At 44.5% G+C, this 23,335-nt stretch overlaps 1 protein-coding gene and 1 long non-coding RNA gene across 3 annotated transcripts in view; one reads left to right on the top strand and one right to left on the bottom strand.

The window, feature by feature from the left end:
* LOC148149720 (uncharacterized) overlaps positions 1-23,335 on the top strand; it is a 42,720-nt gene that overhangs the window by 5,074 nt on the left and 14,311 nt on the right. Inside the window, exon 3 of one of the 2 annotated variants that reach the window (XR_015757333.1) lies at positions 3,139-3,347. The exons of the other annotated variant lie outside the window; for it this stretch is intronic. This is a non-coding gene — a long non-coding RNA (uncharacterized LOC148149720). Of the gene's footprint in view, positions 1-3,138; positions 3,348-23,335 lie in introns of those variants that run through there. 2 annotated transcript variants of the gene reach the window in all.
* LOC122551113 (G protein-coupled receptor 183-like) lies at positions 5,192-10,534 on the bottom strand. Its single transcript, XM_043692754.2, has 2 exons — positions 10,412-10,534; positions 5,192-6,866 (listed from the first exon to the last, which is right to left on the bottom strand). Exon 2 carries the CDS (start codon positions 6,834-6,836, stop codon positions 5,775-5,777), a length of 1,062 nt encoding a protein of 353 aa, XP_043548689.1. The 5' UTR covers positions 6,837-6,866; positions 10,412-10,534; the 3' UTR covers positions 5,192-5,774.

The raw sequence follows: 23,335 nt of genomic DNA, 5'->3' as shown, positions 1-23,335 counted from the left end.
ACTGCAGCAAAACATCCTTACTCTGATACTCAAATCCTCTCACTATGAAGGCCAGCACGCCATTAGCTTTACTCACTGCCTGCTGCACCTACATGCCAACCATCAGTGACTGTTCCACCATGACACCCTGGTCTCATTGCACCTCACCTTCTCCTATACTGTCACCATTCAGATAATAACCTGCCTTCCTATTTTTGTGACCAAGGTGGATAACCTCACATTTATCCACATTATATTGCATTTGCTAAGTATTTGCCCACTCAGGCAGTCTGCCCAAGTTATCCAAGGTATCCTCTTGACAACACACATGCCACCCAGCTTTGTGTCATCTTCAAAATTTGAAGGTATGAGTTTCAATTTCTTCATCCAAATCATTAATGTATGTTGCCAACAGCTGGGTCCCAGCACTGAACCCTCACTCATCTCTGCCTGCTATTCTGAAAAGGACTCATTATTCCAACTCTCTGCTTCCTGTCTGCCAACCAGTTCCCTATCCATGTCAATACATTACCTCAGGTATCATGAGTTTTAATTTTCTTTATTAGCCTTTTGTGTGGAACCTTGTTGAAAACCTTTTGAAAGTCCAGATACACAGCATCCACTCATTCACCCTTGTCCACTTGACAGGTCACATCCTCAAAAAACTCCAGAAGACTTGTCAAGCATGACTTCCCTTTAGTGAATCCATGCTGACTAGGATCGATTCTGTCCCTGCTTTCCAAATGTTCAGTTATTACATCGTTAATGATTGATTCCACCATTTTCCCCACCACCGAGATCAGGCTAACCGGCCTACAATCCCCCATTTTCTTAATCCCTCCTTTTTAAAGAGTGGAGTTACATTAGCAATGCTTCAGTCCATTGGAATTCTTCCAGAATTTTCAGAATGCTGGAAAATGATCATCAACGCATCTGCTATTTCTAGGGCCATTTTCTTAAGTACTCCAGGATGCAGAGCATCAGGCTCTGGGGACTTATTGGGTTTTAATCCAAACAATTTCCTGACTAACAAGTACTAATAGTCGTCGTAGGAGGTCAGGAGTCATTGCCAGATGCCAGGAACTGTGGCTGAATGTTGGGAATTCTCACTCGCCAGGGGCCAGGAATCGTTGCCGGGGCTAGAGATCATGGCTCATGAGGAATCATCGCTGGGAGTCGGGAATCATCTCCGGAGGCTGGGAGTCTGGAATCGTCGCCAGAGGCTGGGAGTCTAAGAGAAGTAAGAGGAAGAAGGAGAAGACGGAGCAAAAAGCACTAGGGACATACAGGTCCTGGACCTCCTCCACCACCAAAACATTACCATCCAATGCCTGGATGAGGAACGCCTCATATTCTGCCTTGGGACCATGCAACCACATGGGATATATGTCAATTTCAACAGCTTCACCATTTCCCCTTGCCCCATATTATCCCAGTCCCAAACCTCCAACTCAGCACCGCCCTCCGGACCTGTCAATCACACCTCTCTCTGACCTATCACCTTCTGCCTCACCTTCATCCACCTATCACTTTTTCAGCTGCCTTCCCACAAACCCCAGCCCCTCCTAATTATCTCTCAGCCCCGACCCACAAGCCTCATTCCCGACCTGCTGTGCTTTTCCAGCACTACACTCTCGACTCTGATCTCCAGTATCTGCAGTCCTCACTTTCTCCTAGTTATAAGCCCAAACCTGAATAGGTAGATAAAGGGAAAGCAGTCAATGTAATATATTTAGATTTTCAGAAAGTGTTTGATAAGATAGTGTAAGGCTACTTAAGAGCCTATAGTATTGGAGGTGGTATATCATCATGGATAAAAGATTGGCTAACTCATAAAAGGCAGAGAGTTGGGACAAGGGGAGCATTTTCAAAATGGAACCCTGTACCTAGTGGAGCGCCACAGGGATCAATGTTGGGTCACAATTATTTACAATATATATTAATGACTTGGGTGAGGCTAGTGTATATACTGTAGCCAAGTTTATGGATGACACAAAAATATTTGGAAGACACACGGTGAGGATGTCACAGAGTCTGCACTGGAATATAAACAGGTCAGCAAGTGAACAAAAGCTTGGCAGATGTGGGAAAATGTGATGCTAGGTACTTTGGCAGGAAGAATAGATGAGCTGAATAGTATTTAAATAGAGAAAGACTGTAGAAAGCTACCGGATGGTGGGAATTGGGAATTATTGTCCATAAATCATAAAAAGCTAGCATATAAGTTCAGTAGGTAATAGGGAAGGCAAATCGAATGTTGGCCTTTGTTTCAAAGGGAATGGAGCATAAAATAGGGAAGCCTTGATAAAACTACACAAGGTACTCATCAGATCACAGACAGAATACTGTGAACAGTTTTCGTCCTCTTATCTGAGGAAAGGTGTACTGGTATTTAAGGAAATCCAGAAAAAGTTTACTAGGTTGATCCTGGGTATTGAGAGGCTTCTTATTAGGAGATGTTGAGCAGGTTGGGCCCCACTGGAGTTTAGAAGAATGGGAGGCGACATTATTGAACCTCATAACATTCTTCGGGGACTTGACGGTGAATGTGGAAAGGTTGTTTTACATTATGGACAGCGAGCATAATCTCAGAATAAAGGGTTGCCCATTTGAGACAGAGGTGTGGTGAAATTTCTTTCCATAGAGGTCAGTGAATCTGTGGAATTCCTTGCTGTGGAGGGTTGTAGAGGCTGGGTTGTGAAGTATGTGAACAAAATAACCTTGTTATGGTAGAAATCGGCCCCTTGATTTGTAATTGTTCACAGTGTTGCTTGTTCAAAAATGTTTGTGTTTAGAGTTTATGCAACCTAATTTTATTGCTATAAATTGCTATTAATTGTTCCTTCACAATACAATATTTAATGACGGCACCTATTTTGCACTGACAACTTTCTCTTGCAACATAAACAATCAATGCATTAGATGAATTCCATAAGAAAATAAGACTTTTTTTGTAACATGTAACTTTTAGCACCATAGAGGTGCACAAGGTGGATAGAGACATTTTTACCATTCAATCTGTGCTGGCTGTTCCTGAGAGCATTCCAAAACTATTCTCATCTCTTCCCGTAACCCCGCCTCCCAACATTAACAAACAGAACTTAAAGTGGATAAACAGAACACGCTGAAAATGCTCAGTAACTGTTTCTCTCTTCACAGATGGTGCCAGACCTGCGGAGTTTCGTTTCAATACTCTCTGTTATTTATCACAAATTTGCAACATCTGAAGTATTTCGCATTTGTTTTGGAATTTGATGAGAGTTTCATGATTCCTGTTTCATTTGTAGCCTATTCTGCCTTGCTCCTGCCCTTGACATGGTGTCATGCATGTTATTTCATCTGCTTGATTAAAGTGGCAACCACCTCGATGTTTAATAAGACAGGCTGTTGTGAAATTGAAATTGCCATGTTGAAAGAATTAGTTTAAGCACAACTTTGTTTATCTTTTCTAACATTTTAATTCATTGCAGAACAAATTTTCTGAACATATTTCAAACCTTATACTGAAATGACATTTTTTGCAAACTAGTACACCAGAAACTAGTTCTGTCATATGTTAATAATTGACTCTTGTGAGTTTAATTCACATTGACAGCACAGAAATTGTTTCTGTCAACTGGCCCGGACGTTTAATACTCCACGGTTCATTAAGTGAATGTTTTGTGGGCTTGAAAGAAAAAGTGAGACTTGCATTTGTATAGCATCTTGCACAGCCTCAGGATACCCCAGAACACTTTACAGTGCTTTTAAAGTCTAGTCTCTGTTGTAAAGTCAGAAATGTTACAGCCAACTTCCATTCAGAAAATTCCCCATAAACAGTAGCAACCAAGTGTTAATTGAGGGATAAATATTTGCTTTTCAAAAAATAGTGTCAAGGGATCTTTTCTTCCCACCTGAGAGAGTAGAAAAGGCTTCAGTTTAATGTGCTATCTATAAGACAGCACCTTGTCAGTGTAGCATTTCCTCAGTCCAGCAATGAGACTGTCAGCCTAGATGTCGTGACCTGTAACCTCACGGCCTACATTTCTCCCATTCTTTCATTCCCATTCTTTCATTCCCATGAAGCCAGGAGATCAACCCTAAAGTAATGAAGGGTGTAGGCGGGTATACCAAGAACAGTACTTTACATACTTAAACATGAGGTGTTGACTTGCTGAAGCCACAACACTTGCATCCCATCACAACAGTGTAAAAGACCTTTGGAAGCACTTTCACCAGAAATGGCAAGTAGATGATCCATCTCAGCTTCGTCCTGAGACCCCCAGCATCCCAGGTGAAAGGCTTCAGCCAATTCGATTCACCCCACCTGATATCAAGAAACGGGTTGAGGCACTGACTACTGCAAAGGCTATTGGCCCTTATGACATTCTGGTAATACAGCTGAAGACTTGTGTTCCAGAACTAGCTGTACCCCTAACCAAGCTCTTCCAGTACAGTTACAACACTGGCATCTACCCAACATTGGCCGCATTTTTTGCTGTCCTCAAAAAACAAGACAATTCCAATCTGACCAAATACAATCCTCTTGATCCATCAGTAAAGTAGGGGGAAATGGTTGCTAATAGTGCTGTCAAGCATCACCTTCTCAACAATAACCCACTCGCTAGCACTCAGTTTGGATTCCGCCAAGCCCACTCAGCTCCCAACCTCATCCCAGTCTTGGTTCAAACATGGCCAATAAAGCTGAATTCAAGTATTGAGGGGATTCTGACAGCCCTCAACATCAAGGCTGCATTTCACCGAGGAGTCCGGGCAAAACTGGGAGCAATAAGAATTGGAGGAAAACTGTCTGCTGATTGGAGTCATACCTGCACCTAGATGGATATTTGTGGTTCTTGACTGACCTCTTGACTGAGGTCAGTCATCTCAGTTCCAGGACATCTCTGCAGTTCCTCAGGGTAGGCCTAACCTTCTTCTGCTGCTTCATAAACAACCATCCCTCCGTCATAAGGTCAGAAATGATAATTGCAATATGGTTAAAGAACAAGTCAGAGGCTAGGGGTAACTCACTTCCCAAAGCCTGTCTACCATCTACAAGTCAGGAATATGATGGAATGTCCTGTATAAGCCTGGATGAGAATGCTCCAACAACATCCAAGAAACTTTATATTGTCCAGGACAAAGCTAACACACACACACACCCCCCCCCCCCCCCCCCCGCCCCCACAATCCACCCCTTCCAACATTCACTCCCTCCACAAAACCCCTGGTTCTCCCTGCCTGAAGAACAAAGATAGCACATACGTGCAAACCCGATCTGCATGATGTGTTCCAAGCCACAAACCATCTTCACTTGGGACCATAACACTGATTCTTCACTGCCACGGGGTCAAATTTCTGAAACTCCATCCCTAACAGCTTTGTGGCTGTTTGTAGAGGTACAGGACTGCTGTGGTTCAGGAAGACAGCTCATCACAACCTTCTCAAGGGCAATTAGGGATAGGTAATAAACGATGGCCCAGCCAGTGATGCCAAGCACATTAAAAACCTGCTTCTTTGGGACTTGAACCCTTGACCTTTCAATTTGGATTAGCTCTGCAACTTAAAGGACTATTCCCAGCTTCCAGCTCAGAATATGGGGTTGAATAACAAATGGATAAATTAACTTTACACAGTTTACCAGGATGAATCGAGAAAACAGATTAAAAACCACATCAGGTCACCTCTGGTAACCTAATGACCTGTGATACTTTGGCTTGAACGTGGCAAAGAATTGGTACAGAGTTAGCAATTTTAAAAAAAGACTAGTATTCGTCACGTTTGTTCCAAGAATCTATGCAAAAAATTGGTCAGTGTCAATTGGCAGATCCTGATCCAGAACCTTGGACTTGGCTAATGGTAGCAGGAGTGCTGTTGTTTTCAGAGTTACTCTTGGTGGAGACAGCCAATGTGATGTGGCGCCTTATTATACCCAAAACCTTTCTCTTGTAGCCCTTAAACGCAAAGAAGTAGATAAGTGGATCGATGCAGCAGTTGAGGTTCATGAAGCAGACGGAGATTTGCAGGCTCACCTTGAAGACTTGCTGTTGCCAACAGCTCTGTGGGGAGATGAGCTTTCGGATCATGTACTGCATAATGGTGATATGGTATGGAGTGAAGCATATCAGAAACGCCAGTAGAACAAGCAAAATCACTGTGATAGCCCTTTTGTTCCGACCGAGTCTTTCAGTTAATGGGTTTTCCTTTGCCATCCTGCATAGTTTCACGTTGACTCGTGAGTAGCAGAAGAGTATGACTGTCACTGGGAAGCAATATCCCAAAAAGCAGGCAAAGAGAAGCAGTTTGGGCAAGTTCTTATTTGTCTCAAAGTTAGGGTATTCCATGCAAGTCACCAAACCATTATTGTCCTTCGTCATCGTTACAAACAGCAAGGGCGCTGTCTGGATAAAAACAAAGAACCACACTGCACCACAGATATATCTAACGTTATGTACTTTCCGAAACTTGGCAAATCGAAGTGGATGTACCACTGCAATGTATCGGTCAACACTCAGACAGGTCATGAACTGAATGCTGACATAGGTATTTATGTAGAAAATGACAGCAGAAATTCTGCACAGTGCTTCACTAAATGGCCAGTCAAATCCTCGGACAGTGTAGACTATTCGAGTTGGTAGAGCAAGAGTGAAGAGGGCATCCGAGATAGCTAGGTGGATTAAATACAGCGTGGTTGAATTGATTTTTTGATGTTTTTGGCATGTTATGTGCAGGGCTAAAACGTTTCCTGTTAACCCAACAATGAGAATAACAATGTACAAGAAAGAAAACATGACTTTTGCTGCCTCATGGTGCATGTAGACATCACAGGTTAAATTTGTGGAATTATTCATGGTGATGTCAAAACCAACAGAAACCATTCAAATCTGTACTTGGTGTAGTTCTTCCTTCTGTTAAAAGAAGAGAAAATAATGTCAGTGCATTGCGAAGGTTTGAGAAGGTTACTTTTTAGGACACAAAACATTGATAAATGCATGCATAGAGAGAGAAAGAAAATTAAAGATCTTGGAGAGAGTGCAGATGAGATTTATCAAAACAGTGCCAGGAACAAGGGAGCTCAAATCTCTGCAGAAACTGGAGAAGCTGAGACTGTTCTCCTTGCAGTGGAGAAGATCAAGGAGAGATTTCATAGAGGTCTACAAAATCATTAAGGATTTTAAATCAAATTTGGTTAAACAAAGAGGGCAGGGAACCAGGGGATACAAATTTAAGGAAATTGATAAAATAACTGGAAAGAAAGATGTGAAGAATTCACTTATCTAACAAGTTGTGATCTGAAATGTGCTGCCTATGGGAGTTGTGGAGGCAGATTCAATAGCATCTTCAAACAGGGAATTGGTTACATACTTGAAAAGGAAAGTTTTCAAGACAATGGGGAAAGAGTTGGGAAGTGAGACAGATTTAATAGCTCTTTCAAAGAGCTGGCACCATTGCAGTGAGTCAAATGGCCTCCTTTTCTGAATTATATTTTAAGACATTCGGACAATTGGTCCAAGTTGCTCTGAAGTTGTTTAATTTTTTTGTAGCAATCAGAACTTTACATCATTAGCAAATACTGTAATAATGCTACAGATCCGATTTACATAACAGAATAAATTGCAGAAATCCCAGGACATTTCTCTGTTGAACTTTCTTCCTGGGTAGAGCATTTTCAGTTTCCCAACACACCATGCCTTCATTTTGCTATCCTATCTCATCAACATATCACCTATTCCAGAGATCAAATCGATCACTGTCTTGAACATTCCAATGTGATTGAGCTTCCACACCCCTCATTCTGCAGCTTGCATACTTTGTACATGTCAAAATGTGTGATGCTGGAAAAGCACAGGAGACCAGGCAGCATCCTTGGAGTAGGAGAATCGACGTTTCAGGTATAAGTCCTTCATCAGGAATGTAGGGATTCCTGATGAAGGGCTTATGCCCGAAATGTCAATTCTCCTGCTCCTCAGATGCTGCCTGACCTGCTGTGCTTTTCTAGCACTACACTTTTCAACTCTGATCTCCAGCATCTGCAGTCCTCACTTTCTTCTACTTTGTATGTGTGCATGTTCTGAGCTGGAATTAGCAGCTGGGTATCAGTGGATAGCCCTTATCACCCATTAGTCACCCTTTGGGTTTGCTGTGATGGCTCAAATTTCACTCATACAGCAAGATAGTACAGAATGCAGGTGTCATGGCTACTGCAGGGGAACAAACTCTACAAAGCTGTGCGCTCAATGTGTACTGCTCTCTAGCAAGAGAGAATGAAATATAATCAGCATCTTTCATTTGAAAGGTCCTAATGCAAAAGGGAAACTGGTGTTGGTTGGAACGAGCTCAGGATGTGGAGATTCATGGCTCTTCTCCAACTTTACAATTGTGGCTACAGCAGCTGATAAATTTCAATGAGGGCATTCTTCCTGTGGCACAGATTTCTGACACACCAACTACACAGATTTTGAAAGTAGTGGAATAGCTCCCTGAATACCCTGAGCGAATGAAGCCTCCTAAGAACACTAGCACTATTCCTCAATCCCCTTCCTCGTCTAGCACCTTACGCTTCTCTGTTCGTTCTCCCAGTCATTCTAAGAGGAAGGCCTATTCCTGCACCCCTGGGAAACTGATATGTGCAGAAACATTGAATTGAAGTCCAAATCCTACTGCCACGGCCACAGAATACCCTGTGGACTTTAACATGGCTGCCAATAAAGTTGCCCGGATTAAAGTTGCGGATGTGAAAACTTGGGAGAATGCAGAGACCTGAGCACGTAGTGAGACTGGGGGAGATAGCAGAAGCAGGAAGAGGGGTGAGGAAGGATTTGGAAACAAAAGGGTGATAATCTTAAAATCATGCTTCTATAGTTTATTCGGGATTCAGGGTGAGTTTTCTCAACAGTTTTTGTAATGCTTATTGAAACTTCCTTGAAATGAATGCATCCTACAGCCAAATGAACAGTTACACTGTATCTCAGCTCATTTTCCAATTCTGGTCTACATTTACCTATCCGGGAGCACTTTACTATTGTTACTTCCTTTTGCAGAGATAATTATGCACATAGAAATGAGCCAATGTAAATACTCAGGGTTCAGGAAAAGGCATGTGAAGACCATAAACGTGTTCCTCTGCTCCAAAAAGCAAAATTAATTCCAAAATAATTAGATTACAGCTTGCAACATTGCAGTTACTTCATCCACTTACCCATCATGGTGGTAAAAACAATGACTGCAGATGCTGGAAACCAGATTCTGGATCAGTGGTGCTGGAAGAGCACAGCAATTCAGGCAGCATCCGACGAGCAGCATGCTGCCTGAATTGCTGTGCTCTTCCAGCACCACTGATCCAGAATCCACTTACCCATCATGTTTCACCCCACTCTACCTCCACCCACATGCCCACCACGCACTCAACCATATTCACATCCACCCACGCACACCTTCACTTGATAATCACCATTGCTTAAACCATACATGCCTACACACAAACTTCTCTTCCACATTTGCCAATGGTTTTGTAACTTGGGGTTAACATTCGGACTAACTGTAGAACAGAAAAAAAATCATTCAATGTCAATTTCAGCCTGATAAAGATAACTGGCTAGCATTACATAGCACGTACAGCATTGAAATCAGCCATAAACAGAAATTGCTGGAAAAGCTCAGCAGTTCTGGCAGCATCTTCAGAGAGAATTCGGCTTTAACGTTTTGGGTCCAGTGACCATTCCTCAGAACTCAGAACTCAGCTATGAAGAAGGATCACTGGAGCTGAAATGTTAACTCTGATTCCTGTCCACAGATACTGCCAGAACTGCTAAGCTTTTCCAGCAATGTCTGTTTTTCTGATTTTCACCGTCCACTGTTCTTTTGTTTTTTATTGAAACAGGCCACTTGGCTCAAAGAGTCCATGCTGGTGTGTGTTATGTACCACATGACTCTCCTTCCACTTCTCTTCATCTCACTCTATCATTCTGCTCCTTTCTCCTTGATTGTTTCTCCAGCTTTCCCTTAAATGTGTCTATAATATTCAACTCCACCACTCTCTGTGGCACTCAGAAGGTGTTTCTCCTGAATTCCCTGTTGAATTTATTGGTCATTGTCTTGTATTAGTGCCCCTGGTTTTATCTCCCTCACACATTTTACAACATCCTCCATCCTATCCTATTAAACCCCTTCATAATTTTAAAGACTTCTAACAGGCCTCCCTTCAATCTTTGCTTTTCTTCAGACGAAAGCTCCCACTCTGCTTAATCTTTCCTGATACATATAAATTGTAAATCCTCATGTCAGCATTGTCAATCGATTTTCCATTTTCCATTCTCTCCACTGCTGCTACATCCTGCTTAAAATTACAGTTACCAGAAGTGTGTAACTCTATGTTATGACTAATGGAATTAACTGAAAAAAGTTGCAACCAATTTAACACTTTTAGCCCTTACTTAACCACATAAGTTCTCACCTTCTGCCCAGATTTCCTCACGCTGTCCCTGAAGTCTCTGAAGAAATTCTAGTAGAAATCTGCCAGTGTTGAAAAGTGAGAGGTATTTGGCCCTCAGATGACAGTTCAAATGTGTAACGTCTGTCGCTGTTTTCTTTTAACCTCACAATCAGTTCCATCTCTCTGTGTGGTTAGTTTTCAGTATTACACCAGCACAGTTGAGTTGCTAATCATGATCATCAGAACCACCTCTGCCTCATAGTTCACTGCAGATAACAATCGTTATTTGCTCAAAATTTACATATTTCTTTGCTAAAGAAATTATCTTTTATTAATCTGACCTTATTCAATTCAACACTGACGTTCTATCATTATTGCTATGATTGTTTTAACTGTATGAGTTGGAACTTTCCTGTAACTTCTAAAACAGTCACACAAAGCTAAAATGCACTTTTCCCCTGTAAACAGCTAGATTTTATGAATGTGCTAGAAGTTGTAGAACCTTTAAGATAGAATAAGACCGATGAAAACAAACCTTCCAGCTCAGTGAGCTAATTTACATACTTAGAATAATGACCCAAAGACCTGACCTGTCTCGATGGGATGAATCAAATTGTGCAAAGCTACTTCAAAACCAAAATAGAATGTAATGATAACAATGAGTATCCAACGTATCATTATAATGAAGATTAATAATCTGCATTTTCTTGACTTTGTTTTCAAAATTTGATCTTGGATTTAACCTTGCTAAAAATGACCATTTTTCTCACTCATCTCACTTTTTCATACTGAGTTTAAAATTTTACAAATGGAACATCATTGCTTTGTTGCAGCTATGTGTAGTTATCTGGTCAGGATGGAGGTTGGGAAATTCACCCATCAATGGCTCTGCATGGTTAGAAGTGACAGGGATTGATTTTCAGCACATATTTTGTATCCTCTGTAGGAGTAATAATCTTGCTTTTATTGAAAGACGTTTCTATGGTTTTGGTCATGAGTTCAGTTTCATTTGGACCCTGTAGCCCTCTGTAGTATGATCTCTAAATAGACTCCATAGACTGTTTGCTGCAGAGTAGATGGCTTAGCCTATGTACTGCCATAAATCACATCCTGCCTCCAATTCACTGGTGGACGTAATGGTGCCAATAGACACTGTGAAAGGTAGCATGAAGAAATAGCACTGGAAAAGACACTACAATTTGGAAAGCTCAGCATCACTTCAATCAGTGGAAAACACAGTCAGTGATTCTTTGATGAGTAGTTATATAAGTGATTATTAAATGCATGACATATTTAGAAAACAAAATCCTTTTGTATAATGTTTCTTCTCTTCATCTACTTGCAAAGAAAAAGACTAGCCTTTATATAGAGTGCTGGGAACAGACTCAAGTAAAGATAAATGCCTAGTTTAAAATGAGGTGGTTGTTGTAAAATAGGAAATTTGGTGTATTACAATATCCCACAGACAACATGAGTTAAATGACCAGATCATCTTTTTTCCAGTGTTGTTTCAGGATTTATGCAGTAAAGTTGCACAAGAGAAGGAGTGTAACCAAAGGAACTACAGGAAGATGGAAATTGCCTTTGCTGATTTTAAATCCATTGAGCACAATATTTCCTTTTGAGGCAGCACTGATTTCTTTCTGTCGCCACATGGCCCAGAAATAGCCTGCAGCAGCATTGGTGTTACACTGCACACATGGATGTGTTAGACACGTTATCCACTTAAGAATGATCAAAGGCTGAAGTAATGCTTCAGTCACAAGATTGCATCTACATCCAATGCTCAACCAATATATTGTCCAGCATCATGATTAGAAGAATCAACGGGATTCAAAGTTTTAGTAGTAATGATTATTGACCAAGAATAAGACCTCAGTTCATTTTTTTCAATTCTTGTGGTCCTGTGCAACCCTCTTCACTTGCTTGTGGGAACTTCAGTTTCATCTAGACTCTAGACTTCTGTGGTATGATCTCTCAATAGACTCTGTAGACTGTTGACCTGTGTATCGTCATAAATCACATCCTGCCTCCAATGTACTGGCAGATTGCGATGAGCAATCTGACTAGGAGAAAGAACTTCATGAAGTAGTTCCCCATTGCCGTAAAGGAAAAACAGTCCTGCTCCAGAGGGGTCCAGTCACAATGCAGATGTAGTGCCTTTCATTTATATTTATACTTTGTCTTACAGTGAGGCAACACTTCAGGGCCTATTGATGATTTTCTCACATCACTTCTTTCCATTGCTACTCCTTAGGGTGAAGGAGTTATTTATAAAGAACAACTAAACAGATTATGCAAAATAAAAACCAAAAAAACTGTGAATGCTGTAAATCAGAAACAAAAATAGAAATTGCTGGAAAAGCTCAGCAAGTCTGGCAGCATCTGTGGTGAGAAATCAGACTTAATGTTTTGGGTTGAGTGACCCTTCCTTAGAACTGATGGCATAAAGGAAAATGTTGGCTTACATGCGGAAGACAGAGTGGGGGAAGGGGATAAGGAGTAAGATAGGTGGGGTTAGAGCCCAAAGTGGGAAAAAAACAGTTGGGCAGACAAAGGAGTAGATAATGATTTGCTGAGGAGAATGACTAGCTATTAATGGGACTATTAGTGGCCAACAATGGGTAGTGTGTATGTGATAACAAGGCCTCATGGTTAGGAACAGGGGCCAGAGACATGGGAGCATTCAAGCCCTAAAGTTATTGAACTTGGTATTGAATCGAGAGGTTGAACAGCCCTGAAGCAAAAAATGAGGTGTTGAAACAGATCGTGCCTTTGTTCATTTGAGTTTGGAAGGATGAGAGGTGATGTTATTAAAACATACAAGATTCTGAGAGAGCTTGACAGAGTAATGCTGAGAAAATATTTCTACAAGGGAAGTCTCAAACTAGGGAACATGTGAATGAATTTATTCTCCCAGAGGATGGTGAATGGAATGCTTAACCCCAGAAGTTTTGCTTGCTACATCACAGAAAGTATTTAAAGCGGAGGTAAGTAGATTTTTGAAATATTGAGGAATTAAAAGCTATGATGAGCTGGCATAAAAGAAGAGTTGAAGCTATGATCCTATTGAATGGTTGGTCAGGTTTGAGGGGCTGAATGGCCTACTTCTGCAGCTTTTTTTAATGTATGTATATTCCACCCGGAAGCAACCATTGGCTCTCATGGTTCCAGCTCTTCCACCATCATCATTGTACATTTGATGGTTCCATCATTATCCATGGATTGTAACCCCAAGCATGTGTTGCTTAACCTAGATTGTAGAAAGCTCAAATACAATGAGGCTAGTTAAGGATAAGGTCTAGTTACCCCTTGTTATAACCAATTCAATCATTTTCTTCCATCCCTCTCAGCCAAACATTTGCTACTTTTAGATAGATGTAGATTTTAAAGTGTCCAAACCAAATAAGCCAGAAGAGACACATGTTCATGTCTTGTCTCTGTAGCTCATGATTCCTGGAGCAGCTCACCAGCTTGTTGCTACAAGCTATAACTTGAGGGACATTTTTGTTGTGATTCTGTAAAACCATCAGTAAATGGTTTGTACCTTGAGAGAGTGTAATGTTGTTACAGCTGATATTTCAAACCATTGTCAGCATACCTTCTTCCAAAAAATCGTCAATCACGGGATTGGAGAATCACTGGCAGGACCAGAGTTTGTTATTGCTTGATTGTTCTTGAGATAGTAATGGGAAGCCATCATCCTGATGCACTGCAGTCTGGTTGATGGAGGACTCCCACGGCGCTGGTTAGAACAATGGCCCAGATTTCTGACAAAATGATTGCGAAGGAATGATAATACAGGTCCAAGTCAGGCTGGTGTGACTCCCTGTGGGACTTGCAGGTGAATGTCTTTCCATCCATCTGCTGCCATTGTCTTCCCAGGTAGTGAAGGTCACAGGCCAGATATTGCTGGTGAAGGAATGTAACCCACTCAGCATACAAATTTTGCATGTGAACATATGACTGTTAGACTATAAGGTACAGGAGCAGAATTAGGTCATTCAGCCCATTGAGTCTGCTCCACAATGGCTGATATGTTTCTCAACCCCATTCTCCTGCCTCCAATCCATAACCTATGATTCCCTTGCTAATCAAGAACCTATCTATTTCTGTCTTAAAGAAACTCAACTCAATAATTTGGTCTCCACAGCCTTCTGTTGCAACGAGTTACAATGATTCATCACCCTTTGGGTGAAGAAATTCCTCTTCATCTCAGTTCCAAAGGATTGTTCGGCACAACATCGTGGGCCGAAGGGCCTGTTCTGTGCTGTATTGTTCTATGTTCTATGTTACTTCATTCTGAGGCTGTGCCTAGCCTCTCCTACTGGTGGAAACACCTTCTCCATGTCCACTCTATCCAGGTCTCTCAGTACTCTATAAGTTTCAATGCATTCTCCCCTAAACCTTCTCAGCTCCATTGAGTGCAGATCCTGTCCTCAACTGCTCCTCATGTGGCAAGCCCTTCATCCCCAAGATCGTTATTGTAAAAACCGAAAGAACTGCAGCTGCTGTAAATCAGAAACAAAAACAGAAGTTGCTGGAAAACCTCAGCAGGTCTGGCAGCATCTGTGAAGAGGAATCAGAGTTAATGTTTTGGGTGTGGTGACCCTTCCTCAAAACTGATGGTAGCTAGGAAAGTGTCAGTTGATATGCAGAAGCTAGGGTGGGGGAGGGATAAGAAGCAAATGATAGGTGGGATGAGAGCCCAAGGAGAGAGAAGAATAGTTGAATGGACAAAGGAGTGAATAATAAACTAGCTAGGAGAGTGAATAGCTGATAGTGGAGACTGTAAGTAGCTAACATTAGGTTGTGTATAATGGCAGACGATGTGATAACAAGGCCTGATGCATGCAGTTGGGAACTAGGACATGGGAGAGCTCAAGCCCTAAAATTATTGAACTTAACATTGAGTCCAGAAGGCAGCAGGGTCCTCAAGTGGAAAATGAGGTGCTGTTCTTCCAGCTTGTGCTGAACTTCGCTGGACCACTGCAACAAGCCTGAGGCAGAGATGTTAGTCAGGGAACAGGGTGGGATGTCAAAGTAGGAGACATCTGCAAGCTCAGGATTTTTTGGCAGACAGGAAGTAAATATTCTGCAAAGTGATTGCCCAGTCTACACTCCATTTCCTCAATGTTGAGGAGAAAACATTATGAGCAGTGAATGCAGTGGACTTGATTAAGCGATGTGCAGGTAAAATGCTGCTTCAACTGGAAGGTGTCTTTGGGCCCTTGGATACTGAGGAGGGAAGAGGTAAATGGCAGGTGTTGCACCTTCAGCAGTTGCAGGGGAGGGTGCCATGTGGCTGTGCAGGATGTTGAGAATGAAGGAAGAGTGGACCATAGTGTCCTGGAGGAAATGGTCCTTGCGGAAGATGGACAAGGGAGGTGAGGGGAATATTTGTCTGGTGGTGGCATTTCACTGGAAGTGGCAGAAATGGTGGCTGATAATCTTCTGAATGTGGATGCTAGTGGGATGGTAGGCAAGGACAAGGCAAACCCTCTTGCTGTTGCTGGAGAGAAGAGAGGGGGTGAGGATGGAAGTACAGGGGATGGGTCAGACCTGGTTTCCCCAGTGCTGGGGAATACTTGGTTGAGGTAGAAGGTGGACATTTCAGAGGCTCCTTTGTTGAAGTTAGCATCATTGGAAAAGATGCTACGGAGATGGAGGGACTGGGAGAATGGAATGGAATCTTTACAGGAAGCAGGGTGCAAGGATGTATAGTCCCAGGTAGCTACGGGAGTGTTTTAAAAAATTCTCAAGGTCAAGGACCAGGCTCGCAGGAAAGTAGTCTGACACAGAACAAACAGCCAAGAGGCGAGTCTGCTAGAATATAAGTGTTTTATTCCCCGCAGTGTCACCACAACCAGTCTCGTACTTACAACGGGTCTGGCTTATACTCACTCTACATGTTACCAAAACTGGGAGCCGTCAGTTCTCGTAGAGCGGTTGCCAACAACCCACGCTCGGCGGTTAAACGTAACCCCGGAGCAGACTCTACCGAACTGGAGACTTCTCCAGCTGATATACCCTTTTCCAGATATAAACATTCATGTGAACAGCAGAGCAAGGCTAAAAAACACATTCCATTCTGGTTACATACAGATAAGAAGATTCACACGGGAAGGTGTATAACAAGATTCACACGGGACTAAGCGACACCTTCCATTTTCGGTTAGATTCACACATGTATTGGGACACAATTTTAACCCTTTCACCACATTCCACTGCTTGGCCCAATACATGTGTTGCATAATGATTCACACATGTATTGGGACATAATTTTACACCACATTCCACTGCTTGACCCAATACATGTGTTACATTATGCCCATATGTATTCTTTCTAACAAGCGCCTACGTACACGCCAAATATACAAGCAAGTCAGGACATTACAGCATGTTAAAATCACCAGGACCGCTACCAGGATCGACAAGGGTGGGAACAGGAATGTCCCCGCAGTGGAGGACATACCACTCAATATGTCCCACCAATGATGAGCTGACTCCACGTCCACTACACGGGCAGCATGTACTACCTCCTGTCCATGTATAAAGGTAGACACCGTAACCTTGGTGACATTGGTTTGATGCTTTCGTAATATCTGCTTAAGCTCCTCGGATCGGTCCAATGCCCGCTTAAACCGATCCAGGGAAATGTTCCAAGGATTCCTCAGCACTTTCCACTGCACCTTGGTAAAGTGGCGAGCACTGCTATAAGTGGTCAACAAATAGGTGTGATTCTGCCAGTGCCACTGATAGACATTTGAGAGGCATCCCGAGAACGGTGCTGAGGGAAGCATAGGATGTGGATTATTGGTAGCCACACAGAGCGTGTGTGGCCCAATCTGCCACATCATGTCCCTTGGAGTCTCAACAGTCCATTCGCACAGGGCCGTTCCCTTAGTCAAGCAAGGGTCCCGATACCTGTCCATCAGTAGGCAAGTTTTCCCCTGATCAGTCTGTTCACAAGCGGACAGATCATAGGTAATATTGGTATCTGGGCTAAACCACTGTCCCCTTGTCTTCAGAAAATAATATCCAGAAGATGTAATCACTGGTAATACATAATATCGACAGACCGTAACAGTGTGGGTTACATTCATGGTAACACAGTATCCGTTACACATAGTTGCGTTACACCATGTTCGTTCTGGATGGGTTATCATCCACAATTTCTCAGATACATTCCATAGTCCCCTCCACGCCTGTACATTGGGGGATGTTACCACACGCAAAAAGCGTTCTTTCTGTATTTGAGCATGCAACATTTGAATATGACAGGCAGTCCAATTTAACTGAGCCGTAATGTTCTCAAACAGTTCCTGAGTGGCGCCCCAGACATCCAGTTCCCATTGCAGAGATCGTATCATTAATTCAGCTGTCTCTCCTTGAGTCATCATTACGGATGGCATCCACCTTCCAATAGTATGTAGTCCTTGTGAGGTGGCCTGTCCCGTGTTAGATAATTTAGTACGGGTTACCTCAGAGTCAATGGCATTCGAGATACCCATAACAGTTCCTGCGCCTCCCAGCAGGGTGTCGTACCACGCTCGTCGCCGCCTCTTGGTATGACACTCGGGTATGAGGGGCAACTGTACCCGCCAATGAACATCAGTGTGCAGTACCGCCCGGGCCATCTGTTGACAAGTTGACATAATAGGGGCCAACTGTGTTCGATGCGACCGCACGCCCCCCGTGGCACCCCTCTTCGGTGCTGGCCCGCCCCGCGTGGGGTTTAATAACGCCTCAGACGGGGCGTTCGTCGAGGGTAGTACCATTATTAACCACATGAATCGATGCCGATTCCGAATATCGGTGGCATTGCGCAGCCACAGATCTTCCCCCCGAGCTGTGACGCTCCAATGAGTCCCCGTTGTCCCGCATGTCTGGGTGCGTCGGTCCCACAAACACGTCTTGACTTGGGCATTTACCACCAGGGTGCAATTAGGCGGTATGAGCGATATGTCATATTTTTCCCCATCCCGGCGCATGTAGCACTGTGCACACGTGTACAATTGACAGTCGCTGGTGAGAGTCAGAACAACGCACTGCTGACCGGGTTCACATGTAAAATTGTCCTGCGTCCGTCGCTGGCTACTGGCCTCCCACCGCACCTCATGGCGGGCGACCGGTACCAGCGTCCAGGCCGTGATACCGATGCCCTGGAGTGGCCATCCGATCGCGAACATCGCCAATAGGAGTCGCAATCCCCATGACCACCCCATGTTCAAGGCGGAGGGTCAGCCTGCGGGTGCATAGCAATTACAACATTATTTAGGTCTCACGTAAGTAGCACTGGTTCGCCGGGACGTTTGCCCAGGTCGGGTCTCCGGGGTACATAATGGTGACCAGACTGTCCTTCCCCTGTGCTATGATTTCGGCCGGCCTGGGGGGGCCGGTCGTCTGGCGCACCCATACCTTGGCCCCCTTAGTGTCAGTAGACCCAAATCCCCCCGTCCCACGCTCAGTAACCGTAACGGGAGCTCCCATCTCTTCCACCGTTGTAAGGTTACATGGCTTAATGACCAATTGCGCTATTCTGTCCCCCTTCTGTATCACGTAAGGTTCAGCGGTGATGTTGACCAGGATCACCCCCAACTCCCCTTGGTAGTCTGCGTCAATTACGCCTGCCATCACATCAATCCCCTTTAGTGACAGTCCCGACCGCGGGAGGATATGCCCATACGTTCCAGGGGGACAAATCAACCCTAACCCGGTCTTAATCACCGTAGGTTTCTGTTGGATCAAAGTCTGGGCAGTTAGTGCTCGTAGGTCCAGTCCAGCCGAAGCCGGCGTGGCCCTTACGGGAATATCAGCTTCCTCAGCGAACTTCCACATTTTAATAGGCTGAGTCTTTGGGGTATCACATACTCGTATCATCCTATTCAAGGGTGTTACCCCATTTCCTAATGGGCGGTTATTAATTTGTTTCACCACCCGAATTAGTTGCTTCCTCCAACCCGTTAAGTCATTGCAACCTCCTGCTTTTCGTAGTGAGGACTTCAGAAGCCCATTCATTCGTTCTATAAGTCCCGCAGCTTGTGGGTGATAGGGTACATGATAAACCCATTCCACGTGGTTATCGTGACACCACTGCTTTACCGCCCTTCCTGTGAAATGGGAGCCATTGTCACTCTGGACCTGTATGGGCAATCCATAGAATTGTTCAATCAAATCTAAACATCGCAAGGTAGCCTGTTGATTGTTGTGACGACAGGGATGGGCTACCAAAACCCCAGACATAGTGTCCACAGCTGTACATATGTGGTTACATCCTTGTGAGGAGGGTAAGGGACCCACAAAGTCCATTTGCCAGCTCTGTCCCGGACCATCCCCCCGATGGATATGTCCCATCATGTGTTGGGGCACTCCCTGCCGCTGATGTTGACACTGCTCACACTGGTTTACTGCAGTCTTAACATCATCTACCATAAGATCTATTCCTCGGTCTCGAGCCCAGTGCAAGGTTCCTTGCACTCCCCAGTGCCCAGCCTTAAGGTGTGCCCATCTAGCTAGGTCCACTGAGGTGCCCCTTTGCACCATCATGGTTCGGACGATACCATCCACATATCGGTTATGTAGAGCTTCCACATCATTTCGAGAGGTATGGGCATCTACGTGGGTGATGTATATGACCAGGTATTGAGCTTTCTCCCATATATCCTCCCATAACTGTTTACCCCATACTTCCCTATTCTGGATCATCCACTGATTGGCCTGCCAAGTTGGCATCCATTGTGTCATGCCGTTAACCACTGACCACGAGTCAGAGAACAAACAAACTCCCATGACCCCTGCTTGCATGACTACCATATGCACTGCTTTTAATTCTGCCCACTGACTACTTTTTCCCTCCCCTAATTCTTCTAGGGTAGTGCCTTGTTTTGGGTTAAAGGCGGCAGCTTTCCATCTACGCTGTCCCGCTTTCCATTGGGCTGACCCATCTACGAACCAAGCCGTGGCTTGTTCATCCGGGATCAGTTCATCATACCGTTTTCCCATCTTAACGGGTGATTCCTTGTATTCAATCACCTCAAACCGCTTTTCCCCTTCCTCAGGGGCCTCCGCCACTTGCTCATGTAGGACTGACACTCCTTTCTGTCCAGTCCGCACTCTCTCCGACACATACCATTTCCATTTAATGATGCTGCTCTCTTGGGCAGTTCCTATTCGGTGGGTAGTGGGGTCACTAAGTACCCACGGAAGAATAGGGATAGCTGTTCTCATGATCACTTCATGTCCAATGGTCAGGGCTTCGGTTTCCACCAAGCCCCAGTAGCATGCTAATAACTGTTTCTCAAAGGGGGTATACCGTTCCCCTGCCGGGGGTAATTTTCGGGACCAAAATCCCAGTGGCTTACGGGTCCTTTCCTGTTTTTGCCATAAGCTCCAATTGGCATAATCCCCCTGTGCTGAGACTTGCAGTTCTACAGGTCCTGACTGTATCTTTCCCAAGGACACAGCTTGCTGTATTGCTTGCTTGGCCATTTCAAATGCAGTTTGATGGACCTCCGTCCATTCGAACGCTGCCTTTTTCCTCGTAACTCGATACAAAGGTTTTAAAATTTGTCCTAAATGGGGAATATGCTGTCTCCAGAATCCGAATAACCCAATAAATTGCTGCACGTCCTTCTGGGTGTGAGGGACGGCAAAGACCTGAATCTTATTTTTAGCTTTCGCAGTGATTTCCCTTTCCCCCTTGTTCCACACGATTCCTAAGAATTTTACCGTTTGTGAGGGACCCTGGATTTTGGCTGGGTTGATCTCCCACCCATATCCTCGCATATGTTGAACCAGTTGGTCCAGCAATTCCTGAACCTGCTTCTGACTTGTCCCCTGTATCATCATATCGTCAATATAGTGCGAGATCATCACTTCGTCAGGCACTTTAAAGGCAGCCAAGTGTTCTGCAACTATCCGGTGGCAGATAGTAGGGCTATGCAGATATCCTTGGGGCAGTCGTGTGAACGTGAATTGTCTACCCTCCCAAGTGAATGCGAACTGTTCCTGCCTATCTTCGGGAATAGGAATTGTGAAGAAGGCATTGGCCAAATCAATTACTCCGTACCACACCCCTGGATGATGTTGGATTCGTCCTATAATAGTGACGGCATCCGGGACCGCTGCCGTCAAGGCCGGAGTGTGACGGTTTAGTTGCCGATAATCTACCGTCATCCGCCATGACCCATCGGCTTTATGTACGGGCCATAAGGGGTTATTCCACGCCGTGGTGCATGTCCTAAGCACTCCCGCTTCCAAATAATCCTTAATTGTGGCGGATATTTCTTTATGTCCGCCGGGAATCCTATACTGTCTAAGGCTTATTACGCGATCGGCGATCGGGATGGGGAAGGGGTCCATCTTAACCTTTCCCACTAACACCGTCCTACAGCGCAAAGCCATTTTCGTGATTCCAAATTCAAACTTCCCTTGTTGGAGGTGAAGTGTTAAACCGGCCAGAATGTCCATTCCCAGGATCCATTCTCTAACCGGTGTAATGATAATTGAATAAGTTTTAATGGGCATTGTACCTATCTTTAGGGGCAATTGTACTGTTCTTCCTTCAATCAGATTACCTCCCAGCCCAACCAGCGTGACTGGGGTTCCTTTAAACTTATGGGGCGTCCCATAGATTAAGGTGGCCTCCGCCCCTGTGTCCACTAGAGCCATAACGGTTTGGACGGATTTGCGCCAATAGATAGTCAATGATACATGAGGTCGAATGTCGTCTGCTGACCATTGGCTCGTTCGTGGGCAAACCCTTGGGGCTTGGCCCGATTCCTATTGTTCCTCCCATTCATCTTCCCCAGACAGCACTGGGTAAAGACGTTTGCCTCGCCCTTCTTTGTTCTTGCCTTTCTTACTAGGTTTCCGGCCACGCCTATCCACTTTATAACACTCTCGGAGGGGAGGCCGTACCTCCTCCTCCTCCTCGTCCTCCGAGGATTCCCACCGCTGGGAAGTGGAAGTTCTACCCCTTCGAGGCTCATTAACAACCGGACCCCGTGTCTGACATTTTTGTGTTAGTAATTCCACTAGGTCTTCCATAGTGGGTCGGGACTCCGTCTCTACCCGGGACACCTTCAGTCCCTTTCGTCTGCATAAGTCTTTTAATTCCGGTGTAGGTAGGCCATCAATCTCCGATGCTGGGACCTGCGCCCGTATCAAAGCTTGCCACAAAGCACGCCGTGAGGGGCCTTGGTTACTTCCTTGATTAGGGTTTACTTTTCCCCCTGCCCGAGCCTCAGGGCGACGCCCCTCCGTGCCCCCCTGAGAAGCACGGGTTGTGGGTCCCCAATCCCCCAAACCACCCATCTCCCTCATCATACTACGGGCATCTCCTAGGGTTTCTCCCCGTCCACTCAACATTATGGTTAATAACAGTGGTTTATAATGGGGGGGGGCAGTCTTCACTAGATGGTCTCTAGTCTGTCTACTAACATATGTGTTATCTACCTCGTCCAGTACTCCCAGCAACAGGGCATCCCGCACACACAAACGGGTTAGCCTCTGAACCCCTTCCTTAATCGTTGTCCAAGTTCCTTCCAAGGGGGGCCAATCGGACGGGAAGGGATACTGTTCGGCCACTGCCCTGGCATACATCCCAAATAGGGTCCCCATACTGCGATCTATTACCATATCCTTGGCTTGGTTGCGGTACCCCAGGTCTATGGCAGCATCCTTTGCTAATCCACCAAACTTGGGAGCATCCTGATAGTCTACCTGCACTTGTTGCCCCCCTTCCTCGAGGAGCCGAATTAGCCATAGCTCTAACGGCTCCCCAGGATTACGTCGGGTTTTCTGGGTGATAAACAGCACCTCATCGGTAGTGAAGTCTTCAGTTAATTCAGAGAATTCTGCGGGAGGCTGAGCCCGCGGTAATTCATGCATAATTGCCTCCCCTTGTTCATTCCGTATAGGGTTTCCTTTCTCATCTAACAT

This window comes from Chiloscyllium plagiosum, unplaced genomic scaffold (assembly GCF_037043375.1).
Source record: "Chiloscyllium plagiosum isolate Xiang-an unplaced genomic scaffold, Cpla_swu_hap1 HiC_scaffold_6, whole genome shotgun sequence".
In the NCBI taxonomy this organism is placed as follows: Eukaryota; Metazoa; Chordata; class Chondrichthyes; order Orectolobiformes; family Hemiscylliidae; genus Chiloscyllium; species Chiloscyllium plagiosum.
Note: the sequence above shows the minus strand (reverse complement) of the source record. Positions and strands in the feature narration are given on the sequence as shown.

Excerpts from the sequence above, each read along its gene's own strand:
- LOC122551113 (XM_043692754.2), bottom strand. The coding sequence starts at position 6,836 with ATGGTTTCTGTTGGTTTTGACATCACCATGAATAATTCCACAAATTTA.